This window comes from Solea senegalensis, linkage group LG8 (assembly GCF_019176455.1).
Source record: "Solea senegalensis isolate Sse05_10M linkage group LG8, IFAPA_SoseM_1, whole genome shotgun sequence".
In the NCBI taxonomy this organism is placed as follows: domain Eukaryota; kingdom Metazoa; phylum Chordata; class Actinopteri; order Pleuronectiformes; family Soleidae; genus Solea; species Solea senegalensis.
The window spans coordinates 26387962-26402132 of NC_058028.1; the positions used below are offsets into that span (position 1 = coordinate 26387962).

Below are 14171 nucleotides of genomic sequence, written 5' to 3' on the forward strand. Positions count from 1 at the left end.
CCACCATTAGGGTTCGAGCAACAAGGTTGCAAGAATCACACAGTGTGCGAGGACCTATTATAATTCTAGCAACACGGCGCACGAGATAGGGGGCGGCAAAGTTTGTGATGATTCTGATGTTTCGCATCAGAAAAACAAAACTCTTATAACTTTGCGATGGAAGGTCCGATCCAAACCAAACTTGCTATGATTGATGATGGGCCATGGCTGAAGAGGTCTATGAAAAAATGGTGAAGTTTGAAAACAGCGCCTTCTTGTGGTGAAAGAAAATACACCAAAAAAAAGTTTTTTTATGATTTTGGGAATAACTTTTACACAGATAATCGTACCGCACTCAAAATTAGTGACAACAGTCAAAACACATGGTAGATGATGCGTGATCAATATGACGACAAATCATTTAACGGTGTTGCCATGGCAACGACGCAAAGTCGGATTTTTGGGACAAAAAATCAAACTGCTACAACTTCGCCAATCCTGGTTCGATCTGAACCAAACTTGCTAGGATTGATGATAGTCATTTTCATATGAACTGAAGACGTTCATATGAAAATATTCAATTTCGAAAACAGTGCCCCCTGGTGACAGCTGACAGAATTACATTTATAGTTTTTGATGCTGCTCCAACAGGGATTGTTGTATCCACTTGAAACTTAGTGTGGGACCCCAGACCCTTCCTGAACATGTCCGTAAAAGGTCACCTCCCTACAGGAAGTGGAACGCCCGAAACAGAAAGTAAAGTCTTACATTGTCCGATTGACACAAAACTAGATATGTGAGTTACGGGACCTTCCCTGAACATGTTTACGGAGACGAACAGGAAGTCGGCCATTTTAAACAGGAAGTGCCCTCTAACTTTGTCGTACGTTGTCCGATTTGCACGAAACCTTATATGTGAGTTACGGGACCTTCCCTGAATATGTTTACGGAGACGCCATTGACTGAACAGGAAGTTGGCCATTTTAAACAGGAAGTGCCCTCTAACTTTGCCATACGTTGTCCGAATTGCACAAAACCTTATATGTGACACCAGGGACCTGTCCTGAGCATGTCTGCGAAAGATGACCTCCCAACAGGAAGTGGAATGTCTGAAACAGGAAGTGAACTCTAAGATTGTCCGATCTGCACAAAACTTGAAGGGAACTTTCCTGAACATGTTTACGGACACGCATTTGACCGAACAGGAAGTCTGCCATTTTAAACAGGAAGTGCCCTATAACTTTGCCATACGTTGCCCGATCCGCCCGAAATTTGTAACGACATGCGTGGGGACGCCGCTGAAAATTACTAGTACTGAAAATAACTAGTACCGTGCGCGGTGAATGAACGGGTGAGAGCGCGTGGCACGCGAGGAGGCATGGCACACGGCGACTCGCGCGGGTCGGCTCGAACCCGTTCAGAACCACGCACGGTACTACTTATTTTTTAATATTGAGACTCTCCTCCCACACGCTTTTAACAGCAGTAAGGAAAGTGGAGGTTGGGGACCAAAAAGACCTACATAAGAGGGAAACGCATCCCTTAGCAGTCAGATCTGTCTTTAAAAGAGAGTCAATTAAGGTTTCTGGGGGGCGACTGGGGAAGTAGGGAAATAGTTTTTTGACATAGTCACGGACCTGAAAAAAACAAAAAAGATAACGTTGTGGGAGGTCATACTTCGTTAAAAGTTGTGTATAAGAAGAAAATACCTTGTCTGAATACAAATCATTAACTGACTTCACGCCATTGTCATGCCAGATCCAGAATGCCGAGTCTGACATAAATGGCTCAAAGGCACAATTTCTGTATATGGAGGTCAGAGCAGATGGAGCCGAGAGGCCAAAAACCTTTTTAAACTGACACCATATCTTTAATGAAATAGCAACAATTGGACAACAGGACATGTTCGACAAAGGCAGAGGAAGCTGCGCGCACAGAGGAACATAGGCATGAGCTCAATGAAAAATAAGTAAGTGGTTATATAAATCCATTTTGACAAGGCACTTTATTAAGGCTTTCCAAGTTTAAAACACAGCATATCAGATTATCAGGACAAAATTGGTAACCAGAAGAACCTGAGAACAAAAAGAAACTCCATTCAGAACACAATTTCGATCGGTAGTAAGCACCCACTAAGCAGAGCTAGCATTAGCTTAGAAGACAGATAAAACTATAAAGACTGCCTCACTGGCAAAAAAGTAGAGACTGAAACATATGGATTTAACAGCTGAATAAAACATCAGTTACCGGCAGACTGTGTGCCCTGGTGGTGTGTTGCAACAAAGTCCGTTTCTTCTTTCACCGAGGAGAGAAACTTTTTCGATCCATCTTTGGTCACAATGGAGAGCTTAGCAGGATAGCGGAGGGCAGGTAGTCCTCGAAGATGTGGATGGGCTGATCACCGTATTTCAGCTTTCCCCGTATTTTCCGAGCCGTACGAACCACTTGCTCCCTGGTTTGGAATCGGTGAAAGCAGACGAGCACGGCCCGTGGTCTCCCTGATGGTCCTGACTTAGCTGCTAGGGTACGGTGGGCCTGGACATCAGAACATCAGGACGAAACACATCGAAAAGCAGTCGGTTGAGAGCCCTCTATGTTTTCAGGGAGACCGATGATACGTATATTGTTGCAATGGCCTCTCCCGTCGAGATCCATTCGCTTAGCTTTTAGCTCAGTATTCTCTGAGGCCAAAGCAGTCAGTCTAGGCTCCACATCCCCGACATGGTTCGCAAAATGCTCCAATTTATCGATGTGTTGCTGGTGGTCATTTACCGTGGCTTGTACCGCATCTAGCTGCTCCGTTAGCAATGCCGAGATCGAACTAGTGACACTAGAATCCTCTCGCCCTTGCTCCTCCCTCCTAGATTTCTTTGACATGGTTCCCCCCGAACCTTATACGATAAGTATGGTATGGACAAGGTAGAATAAATATGGTCAAGTGACCATGTAGGAAGACAAAAAAGTCGGGAGCTCTGGCGTGCACGTCTATCCCATCAGGCTGCTAACCGGAAGTGATATGTGCTTGTTTTGATTGAAAAAGATGGTTCACTGTTGACACCCACTTTTGCTGTGTAATGGACATGTAATGGATCACCCAGTGCCACAGGGTGATAGTCATTGAAGCAGGATGGAGCAGGTTTCTTTGGCACAGGGATGATGATGGTGGCCGATGGTGTGATGGGACAGCAGCTTGACTCAGAGAAGTGTTAAAGATCTCTGTGAAGACTTCCTTAAGCTCCTCTGCAAAGTCCTTCAGCACATGTCCTGGGATGTTGTATGGGCCTGTTGCTTTGCGGGGTTTGATGGTGGAGAGTGATCTCTTCACACTAACAGCAGACAGGCACAGAGCCTGATCGTGGGGGGGAGGGGTGTAGTTTCAGCTTGTATTGGTTGTAGCTTCAAACCGTGCGAAGAAGCTGTTGAGGTTGTTGAGCAGAGAGATGTTGTCATCACAGATCTGTGGCGCAGGCTTGTAGTCCGTAATGGTCTGAATGCCCTGCCACGGGCTCCACATGTCTCTGCTGTCTTTGAAGTGGCAGGTTATCTTTATATAGTTTATCTTTGTATAGTCCTGTTTCGTTTTCCTGATGCCACGGGACAGGTTGGCTCTCATTGTTCTCAGGCCATTTTCATCCCCAGCTCTGAAGGCTTTGTCTCTGGCCCTCAGCAGCTGGTGGACTGCTCCACCAGCTGCGAGCCCGGATACGAGCCCGGATACCTCCGTGTTTGCCCCTCTTCTGCTTCCTCGCACACCGTTCCGATGTTTCAGAGTCGAGTCTGGTGCGGTCGCAGGCAGGCGAAGTAATCCGAGCTCCAGTAGTGTGTCTCTGTCAATGTCCAAAACTTTATGAGTATTGCTCTTGCAGATGTCTAGCAGAGCCTGTCGACTGTACTGATATTCCGACGTATACAGACAAGACGAACACGACAAACTGTCGGACAAACACATATTAAACAAACAAAACACTGCATTCGGGAGAGTGGAGGGGCCGCTGCGTCCACACACGCCGCCATCTTTTGTTGACTCGGGATTGTGTATCCGACATGGCTGTCTGCAGTACAGGGGCTCCACAGGGAACGGTTCTATTATCTGTTCTATTGGCTGTCTGCAGTACAGGGGCTCCACAGGGAACGGTTCTGGCTCCATTCCTCTTCACCCTGTACACTGCAGACTTCTCCTACTGCTCCCCCTCCTGTCACCTCCAAAAGTTCTCTGATGACTCTGCATTTGTCGGCATCACAGATGATGATGACAAGGAGTACAGGGAACTTGTCCAGAACTTTGTGGACTGGTCCCTGCAAAACCGCCTCCAGATCAACGTGGGGAAAACTAAGGAACTGGTGGTGGATTTCTGCAGGAGACGACACTCTCCTCCAACACCGGTGAACATCCAGGACATGGACATTGAGATGGTAACATCTTACAAATACCTGGGTTTTCACATAAACAATAAACTGGACTGGTCTGATGATGCTGCTGTGCTCTACAGGAAGGGTCAGAGTAGACTCTACCTGTTGAGGAGACTAAGGTTTTTTGGGGTGCAGGGAGAACTCCTTAAGACCTTCTATGACTTGGTAGTGGCATCAGCCATTTTTTATGGAGTGGTCTGCTGGGGCAGTAGTATCAAAGCTGCGGACAGGAAGAGGCTGGACAGACTGATTAAAAAAGCCAGCTCTGTCCTTGGATGTCCCCTTGACCCAGTGGAGGTGGTGGGAGAGAGGAGAATGGCTAACAAGCTCTTCATTATCTCTGATGGACAATCTCTCCCACCCCCTGCAGGACACCGTCACAGCACTGGGCAGCTCCTTCAGTAACAGACTGAAACATCCTAAATGTCCGAAGGAGCGGTATCATAGGTCGTTCCTTCCTGCAGCTGTTAGACTGTACAACAAGCACTGCTCCCAGTAGACCACACATTACCAGGCTCCTCATTCCTCCCTTCCATGTGCAATATACTGTAAATTACATGTGCAATATACTGTAAATTACATGTACAACATACTGTAAATTACATGTGCAATATACCTATACATATTTATACTGTAAATTTCAAGTCCATTCTGCTTTCTATAATTTACATTCAACATTCTATCTTTAACTGTTTTATAGCCTAAGTGTTAATATCTTAGTACGGAGGTCTTCAACAGGGGGTCTGCAGGTACTGCAGGGGGGTCACAAAAGTTTTGTTTGATTAGATATTTTTTTTATATTCCCCCGCAATTTTTTCCACAAATTGAAATGTCTTTAAATACACTTTAACATGAATCCAACACACTGTAGTGAACAGATAAATGGAGGCAGAAGATGTATTTCAGTCAGCAATGCACACATTCGGCGACACACAGGAACTCTTTCAAGCTGGGCACCGGTTCAAAACCCCTGTCTTAGTATATTGTAATTTTCGTTTTTGGTAATGCATGTTTATTACTTATTATCTTTATCTTTACTGTCTGGACTATCTTATCTTATCTTATCTTAATGGTCCACTTTTGTAACACCCCTGTTGTTAATTAGTGCAGAGCATCCAAGTTAACTTAATTTGCGCTGCAGTAGTTTCCTTTTCTTCCTCCTTGTTTGGTGTACATACATTGTTTTTTTTAAAATGTAACCTTTATTTATGCAGGTTATCTCATTGAGACATGTGGTCTAATTTTCAAGAGATAATTAAAATCCGCTCAGGGAATCAAGCAAGACAGGAAAAAACCCTTTTGCCAAGCTCTGTGCAGACAGAGGGGACAGAGGCAGCGCATGGACAATGATGACTAGCTGACAAGAGAGTAGAGTGCAATAGTGTGTGAGGGGCCTACAGCACTGTAATGAATCTTAGCGCACCATGATAGACGGTATCCAACAAGAGAAGAAATTGAGCAGTGGCATTCATGTAAATGATATCTCCATAATCAAGATGAAGAAGACTGTGGCAACAAGGCCGTTTCCTAGCATTAAAAGAGAAACAGGATTTGTTTCTAAAGAAGAAACCCATGTTCAATTGCTATTTCTCTAAGATATAGTAAATGTGAGGTTTAAAGGAAAGGCTTTCATTCATTCATTAATGATACCAAGGTATGTATAAGAGGCCATAAGCTCAATATGGGTATTCTGGGCAGATGTAAAGGAAACTGGTTAACTCCCTACATTTCTTAATAGTAGGTGCTGTAAGGTTACCCTAATGTTATCATCTGTTGGGGTACAACAGTTAGCAGTAATAATTTAATTGTAAAAACAAAAAAACAATTATAGGATTATTTTAATAATTATTTACTTAAGGGAAAGACAATCAATCTATTGCTTTAAAGTCAATCTAAACAATCACTGTAATTGACTATAATATCAAAGGATATCCCAATTAAACAGTATTGAAGGTATGAATTCATGCACTGACTTAAAGTTTGTCACTATATGTGACTGTGACAAAAGACACAGTCACTTTTCTTCCCCACCTGACCTGGGAGGTGGAGATTTGGTTGCTGCTTGGCATACTTACCTTATTCTTCTGGTTCTGGGCCGGCTTGCCAGGTGAGCTCAGCATGCGACACCGTCGTGTCAGGGTTTACATAATGGTTGGTGACCCTGGATTAGGGTTCTGGTGCTCTTCACCTAACAGCTGAGCCTTGTGCTGTGGCTCCAGAAGCAGTTGTCCAAGTAGGTCCAGGATAGTGTGTTTTCAGCTTTGAGGATGGCATCACAGTGCTTCTCAGGTGAGTTTTCTTCAGGATTAGGCTAGCTAGTATGTCCTGTAGGAAGAATTGACCCATGGCCTATAAATAGTCGCAGCTTTCTTTGTGGGCTGGGACTATGCATGGGGAACATTTCAGCAGGTATCTACGATGATCTAAAAACCAATCAAAAATCTGAAAAAGTTAGGTTTTCACTTTTAGAACACGAAACAGCTAATACACGCTTAGCAGTAGCAATACACCATCAGAAAGGTTTAATCTGGTTAGGCAAGGTTAGCCAATCAGTTCAATTCAAACAATTCAGGAGGCAAAACTCCAATAGTTCAAGTTAAATTTTACCACAAGCTATCTGACGTTTTGTACACTTGTGACAAAGTTGGTATGATGGTCTGATCGGGGCACTACCCTGCAAACAGGGAAAAGACAATCAATCTATGCCTTTAAAGTCAGTCTAAACAATCACTGTAATTGACTATAATAGTACAATATTGAAGGTATTCATTTGTGCACTGACTCTCTCACTGTCACAGTAGTCATGTGAAAAAGACACAGCACGTTCCTTTTTATCCACATAAAAGTAACAATTTATTAAATCAAATAACAGATGATATGCTCAGAGCTCATTGTATTGTCGCTCAGCCTGTATAATTATTTAAGTTTTCACGGTTGTTTATTTTCTGATTGTAAACCACACCTATAGAACATTTGTATCGTGAAGATGTGGACATTGAACTGGTTAAATCCTGGACTGGCTTTGTTCAACCACCTGAAGAGGACTACTTTTCTCCAAATAAGATTATTTTGAGTAGCCTCAGTCATCCATTCCTATATTAACTATATACTTTAATTGTTTCTCAATCAATCATTACATAGAATCACATCCAGAAAATGCAGGACACATATGAGCAGTTTTAAAAATAAAACAACTTCTACATGTTAAAGTGTGACCTACACTTACACTTGAGCAATAGCATGAGCCTGGCTCTGATAAACTGGAGTGAAATATAATTATATAGAGGGAAAGTAACTTACAGTTTCATTAGGAGTGGCATTGTCTTGCATTATTAAAAAGTAACAAAGACATTAACACATTTGTAAAATACGGGAGTAAATGAGTAAATGTTCTGCACTCTAATTGCATGTTGGAAAATATGAAACACTAAATCAAGTTTGATATATGTATATATTAACTCATTCTATATAGAGGAAATGTATTTATTAGGGCTCTTTCAGTTTCTATGATCCAATGCCACGACCCATGATGGCTTTCTTTGTGTTTCTCTCTGGTCTCAACAAGATTATATAACATTTGGGTCCAAACAGTGCCACCAAGAGGCCAAAGCTGGAGGCCAGAATGGCAAATACCTCCACTGCATCTGCATAGTTGCCTGGTGAGCTGATGTACGCAGGGACAAAGGCCACCCACACTGCGCAGAAGATCAGCATGCTGAAAGTGATGAGTTTGGCCTCATTGAAACTGTCTGGAAGATTCCTTGCTAGAAAAGCTAACAAACAACTGAGGACAGCCAGTAAACCAATATAACCAAGTAAAACTGCAAAACCAACTGTGGACCCAACTGCACACTCATAAACTATCTTGTCACTGTGATACTGGGTGTTTTTATGAGGCACTGGTGAAGCAGAGACAAGCCAGACAGTGCAGATCGCTGCTTGAACAGAAGTCAGAACCAGAACTGTCCCTCTCTGCTGCACAGCACCAAACCACTTCAGACTGGACTCACCTCCTGGTTTGGAGGCCCTGAACACAGCCAGAACAACCATGGTTTTCACCAGGATACATGAGACACAAAGCACAAAGCTGATGCCAAATGCTGCATGTCTTAGTTGGCAAGTCCATAATCTGGGTCGTCCAATGAAGAGCAACGAGCAGAGGAAACACAATTTAAGTGACAGCAAGAGCTGGAAACTGAGTTCTGAATTGTTGGCACGAACTATAGGTGTGCTGTGATGATGGATGAAGATGCCTAGAACAACAACACAGATAAATGTGCCCAACAGTGAGGTGGTTGTCAAGCAGATACCCAGAGGCTCATGGTAGGAGAGGAACTCTGTTTTCTTAGGAACACAGTGGTCACGCTGGGGGCTGGACCAGAAATCTTCTGGACAGCTGGTGCACTCCATAGAGTCTGAGAAAAGAGGGAAAGTGATGAGATACATGTTTATACAACATCTCTAAACTGTGGTGTTTAAAACTTTACACTCACCAGTTGTATTGCTGATCTTTCCCTCAGAACAAGGGACACAGTCAAAACAACACTCAGGTTCCCCCTTCTTTCTGGCCATGCGGGTACCTGGAGGACAACTCTCACTGCACACTGACCGAGGAGGCTGTGTGGAGAAATATCAGTGTCTGGTAGACTGATCTGTAAGGATTTGTCCACATACAAGGTGTCAAAAAATCAATTACCTGTTTGGATTCAAAGTTCCAGAAGATTTTGTGTTCATCCAGTGTGAGTTCTTCACCCTTGAAGGCTGACCTCTTAACCTCACCCACTATCTGAACTTTAGTTCTTCCATCAGGGAGCCACACCCAGTTCATAATGTCATATACAGGTAAGGCATCACCATTTTCATCAAATGACACCTGATCACCAAATGTTGTGGTGAAGTTGACCTTTTCCATGTAATACATAAGCTTTGGAAATCAAAATTAAGAAGAAAAACTATTTTAAAAAAGTCATTAGTAGAAAGTACTTTGCCGCACTGATAGGGGGCAGTGCTGAGCCCCATAGGCACAATGGGTAACAGGTGCATGTCGCTGCGTGCTCTTCTTCTACGCGGAGGGCGGTTTTTACAACTGAGTGACAGAGATATTCTTGGAGGATTAGGCGCGTGAACTTCATATACAAATAAAGATAAGACCATAAATGATTTTCAATTTTAATTAGAAAAAAGATCAGACAAAAAAAACAGTTACATTACAAAAAAACCCTTATATTAATAAATATTCTTTTGTTTTTGAATTGATTATATATTTAAAAACTTTTAAAGCAACTGCATGTTTCTCATGGAAGAGGTAGGTGTTGTTACATGATTTAATATAACACCATGCATGAAAATCACATTGACTACAGTGTAGACACACATCTGACATCTCAGCTTGAGCAGCTGATCTGTGACAGGAGCACATGTGCTGTGCCGTAGGTATACAACAAACCTACAATGCTAGGTTTAAATCTGGGATGACATGAAATTACTTTTCTTTTTTTTTAAGTATATTTTTTAGGCTTTAAATACCTTTAATTGATAGTTTAGTGCAGAGAGACAGGAAATGGGAAGGCAGAGAGGGGGAACGACATGCAGGAAAGGACCGTCCGATGCGGGATTCGAACCGGGGTCGCCTGCAGTGAGGACTATAAACTCAACATGGGACGGCTACCAAGTGAGCTAACGCCGCCCCACGAAAGGACATTTTGAGATTATCCTGACCAAAAGAGTTGTGATTCACAGTATTCATACGATAAATGTAAAAATCTGCTTTAAACTATTTCAATGACTCACAACAATTAAATCACTTACCCCACCCCCTTTTTTTCCTTTTAGAATTGTAAACCAAATATTTTTATTTTGTTCATAACATATTTTTGTAAGATTATATAGATTCTTTTTTATTCTTTTAAGCAATGGCTAGTAATGGTAGTGTGATATTTCTGGAACATTAGTTTTCTTTGTATCAATGAGCTTTGAGAAAATGTGTGTGCACTTGGTTACAAATTTTTTTTTACATTTTGAAAAACATGTCACATAAAGAATCAGAATATGTGAAATAAACATGTTAGAAACTTACAAAAACAGAACTCACAGTGTTTTGTGGGAGGAGTTTTGAGCAGATAAATGAGTGACAATAATGACTGGAAAGATGATGACTGCTCATTGTGCCATTTAAATAGAAAGCTAGACAGCATTTTGAAGTCACTCAAATTAAATATTTTCTCTGATTATCCTTGTAATGGAAGTTTGCCACAGTCAAATTATTCTTGTGATTTATATGATACAATTCCATCCCTAGCTGGTTTGGTATTCTCCCAATTATATGTACATTAAAATTGACTATGAATTTATCTTGAGGTAAAACCTTTACTGAGCTGCTGTAAGTGTTGTCACATTACCCAAATTATACTGTTTCCTCTGACCTAATATGACATTTCTCTATTACCCATCTGTAAATTAACTATCCTCTCATCTATAATTCTATTCTATTAAATATTTTTAATTCTAATACAATACACTAAATTATACATTGTCCATTAATGTAGACAATAATTATTAAAATTATCATAATCTCAATTATGAATACACACTTTGTTCAACTCTAAAAGAAATGCAGTGGATTAAATGAAATGAATAGCTGAGTGTAAACTGATATCTCACCTGCCATGGCTCCAGTCTTTGTAAATGAGCACAGGTGTTGTTGCTGAAAGGTCCTCTCCCTGGCTCACACTGCAGCATGTCATCAAGCGCATACGCCAGAGCATACACAGCCTTATACACATTATACTCTGGTCTGAGGTCTGAAACATCCAGGAACTCATTCTCCACATTCTCTATAACTTCCTGTCCAGTGCATAATTCTCCTCCAGCCTCCACCCAACCTGCTGGAGGTGGTGCAAATCTACACTGAAATGTGTGTTCCCAAAACTGATTCACCTGAAAACAATTGTTGTTTTTTACAATGACACTATTTCATTTAAATCAGATTAAACATTTAAATTCTCACCATATTATTTCCATCTATTTTGTTGTGATGTAGTTCAGGACGTATTTGTAACAAGAAGTCCCTGAGCCCCCACAATTCTCCTCGACGGATGGCAATGCCCAGTGTTCCACCCAGGTACGGCATGAGTTGAGGAGTCTGGAGCACAGCTGCTGATGACCAGGCTTCACTGGCCATCCACTGCAGACCTGTCACATTCTGCCTCACCACCTGTACATTGCATTATATCAAGTATTTACATTCATACTTTTATACCATTAAAATATCATCCTGTTTCCACAATTCATGTCATAGACAAACCTGAACCTTAACAAATACAGCTAAACTACTGAATCTAGTTAGACTAGACACATACTGGTATTATCTCAAAGATGTTGCCAGTTCTACATTATCATTATGATCTGTGTAGTACAGTAAATGATTTCAATGGTCTTTACGTTGCATGACACTGTCATGTTCACCCATTCACACATACATTTATGCAGTACGTTGTTATTTATCTTTGGGGCCAATTCAACCACTAGACTAGCAGCTGTGTTACACAGAAACTTGAAAAAATCCAGAAAAATAAACCAAAAGCTGTAACTCTGCATTTTGGAAAAAAAAGCACAATATTTACTGCATATGTGTCATACAGTAATCATCATGAGTTAAGTGTAATTTGTCCTGATGAAGAGTGTAACTGTAAAATATTATATTGGATACAAACCAATATGGTTTTGCAAAAATAACAATTTTACAGTGAATGCAGCTGTATGCAAGTTATATTAAATCATGTAACAACACCTACCTCTTCCATGAGGTTAATCATGTGACTCTCATGTGCAAACACAATCACCACCCGAGCTGTAGATTTCCTCATCACATCCACTATTCTCCTTAGTTCAGCAGGGTCATCACCCCAGGGCAAAATCTCTGTGTAAGCCAGACAACCTCCACCAGCTGGACCCAGATCAGAGTGAAAGGATCGGGCAGCATGGAATCCATAATCATCATCACTAATGAGCAGACCTGCCCAAGTCCAACCAAAGCCTTTTAGAATCTGAATCATAGCATTCACCTATGTGGACACAGAACAGAGGGATTAGTGAACAGGCTGGAATCATCTTTACTAGAAATCCTGTTAAACAAGTTCATCAAAGACTCATGTTTAATCACTGTCTTTAAGTGTTGTATATCTGACACCACACAACTCTGTAAATGAGACACATAACATGACTGGTGACTGTTGTGGAAGTTTTTACTCTGCTGCTGGTGAAGAATGAAATAGAGACTTCTGCCATGACACACAAAATATTGGATATATTTCATTCCATTATACACTAATATTCTTGTACATGATTCATTTTATGCATTTTCAATTTACAGACACATTTTCACCTGAAAATCATCACTTGGGATCGTCCTAAAGAAAGATGGAAACTTTTGTCGGTCACTTAGGCAGGAACATGTGGCAAAATAACTTACCTGCAAAGAAAACCAAAAAGAACAAATGAACATTTTCATCACAGGATTGATTACTCAGTCCTGCCAAATTTTAAATTTTAATTTTAAACTTACCAGAGGCACTCTGTACAAACCCAAGACTGTGGATATTGCAATTGTACGTGTAGAAGAAGAATCACCCACAATCCCTAGGACTGGCGGAGTTCCTATACAGTTCTCCTCTAATGTAACTTGCTCTTCTTGACCACTGACTAAGGTCAGTGCTGCACGAAATGAAATTCCTAGTTGGATGCAGTTATCATACAGACTGTATCCCAGAGTCACATTAGGCAGCAGGTTGGAGTTTCTGTTGATTTCATCAATAGCAAAGGCCATGGTCTGAGCATGTCTGAATCCTATAACATCAAAACTAACAATATAACATAAGTGTTAAAATACATCATACATGCAGATTCTGCAAAAACATTAAAATCTGATAAATAGCAACTGAAGCAGAATTAAATAAAAAGGACAAATTCACACAATTCATAATCAAAAATAGACTTGTTTTTCATCAGCTTTGTTCTTTTCCCTCTCACACACTCACCTATAGCAGTCAGGTTGATGTGGCTCTGAGATAAAAGACAGGTCAGGATCAGCAGAAAAGAAATGAACTTTAAAAATCCCACCGAGTATCACATTTCCTGTTTTGTGCATCCCATTTAAATGAAACTGTCCCTGTAACTGACAAGAGGAGGAATAAAGAGAGGAAGACACAGCAGAGGAGAAGCTGAAATACAACATTAGGAAGACGAGGCTAGTGTCTAAAAATGCCCTCATGACTTTGCTCTGATTTGTCCCTGTCTAAGTTCAGGCTCATCACAATGTTGCCACATTTTATATATTTGCAGTGTTTATTTTTGCACACCTCCCACCAGGGCAGAGAAAGAAGCTGTAGGGGCAGGGCCTATAACTGATCTCATCTGAGACTTATTTGTAAGTCATCTGAGACATTAGTATTTTTCTACAGCTTTGATAAAAGTGGACTTCTGCATTCTGTGTGTCCAGCTGTAGACAGAACTTACAGTAAAAACCCTTACTTTTCTTTGTACAAAAGGTTTTGCACAAACTATTGTGCTAGTAAGATGAAGTGAGACATGGAGAACTCGCTGCTTTGACCAATTCACTATGAATTTAAACTGAAAAGCTGTGCCACATCTTCCCCCTCCATTTTAACTGCACACTATATACCAACATACCCCATATCACACATCACACACACATGCACACACCACCGAATCATTCCCTGGTGTACTGGGGCGGGGGGTGGTGGTGAGTACTCTCCAAGGCGCCC

General features: G+C 41.4%; 1 protein-coding gene across 1 annotated transcript; it reads right to left on the bottom strand.

The window, feature by feature from the left end:
- Positions 1-6919: 6919 nt before the first annotated feature.
- LOC122773750 (extracellular calcium-sensing receptor-like) lies at positions 6920-13707 on the bottom strand. Its single transcript, XM_044032654.1, has 9 exons — positions 13425-13707; positions 12953-13247; positions 12773-12859; positions 12183-12452; positions 11396-11602; positions 11050-11325; positions 9086-9313; positions 8883-9006; positions 6920-8804 (listed from the first exon to the last, which is right to left on the bottom strand). Exons 1-9 carry the CDS (start codon positions 13655-13657, stop codon positions 7894-7896), a joined length of 2631 nt encoding a protein of 876 aa, XP_043888589.1. The 5' UTR covers positions 13658-13707; the 3' UTR covers positions 6920-7893.
- Positions 13708-14171: the final 464 nt, after the last annotated feature.

Coding starts and splice junctions, on each gene's coding strand:
- LOC122773750 (XM_044032654.1), bottom strand. CDS start 13,657: ATGAGGGCATTTTTAGACACTAGCCTCGTCTTCCTAATGTTGTATTTC. Junction 12,860..12,952: donor GTTTGTACAGAGTGCCTCTG/GTAAGTTTAAAA, acceptor TTTTCTTTGCAG/GTAAGTTATTTTGCCACATG. Junction 9,314..11,049: donor AAAGACTGGAGCCATGGCAG/GTGAGATATCAG, acceptor TGATTTCCAAAG/CTTATGTATTACATGGAAAA.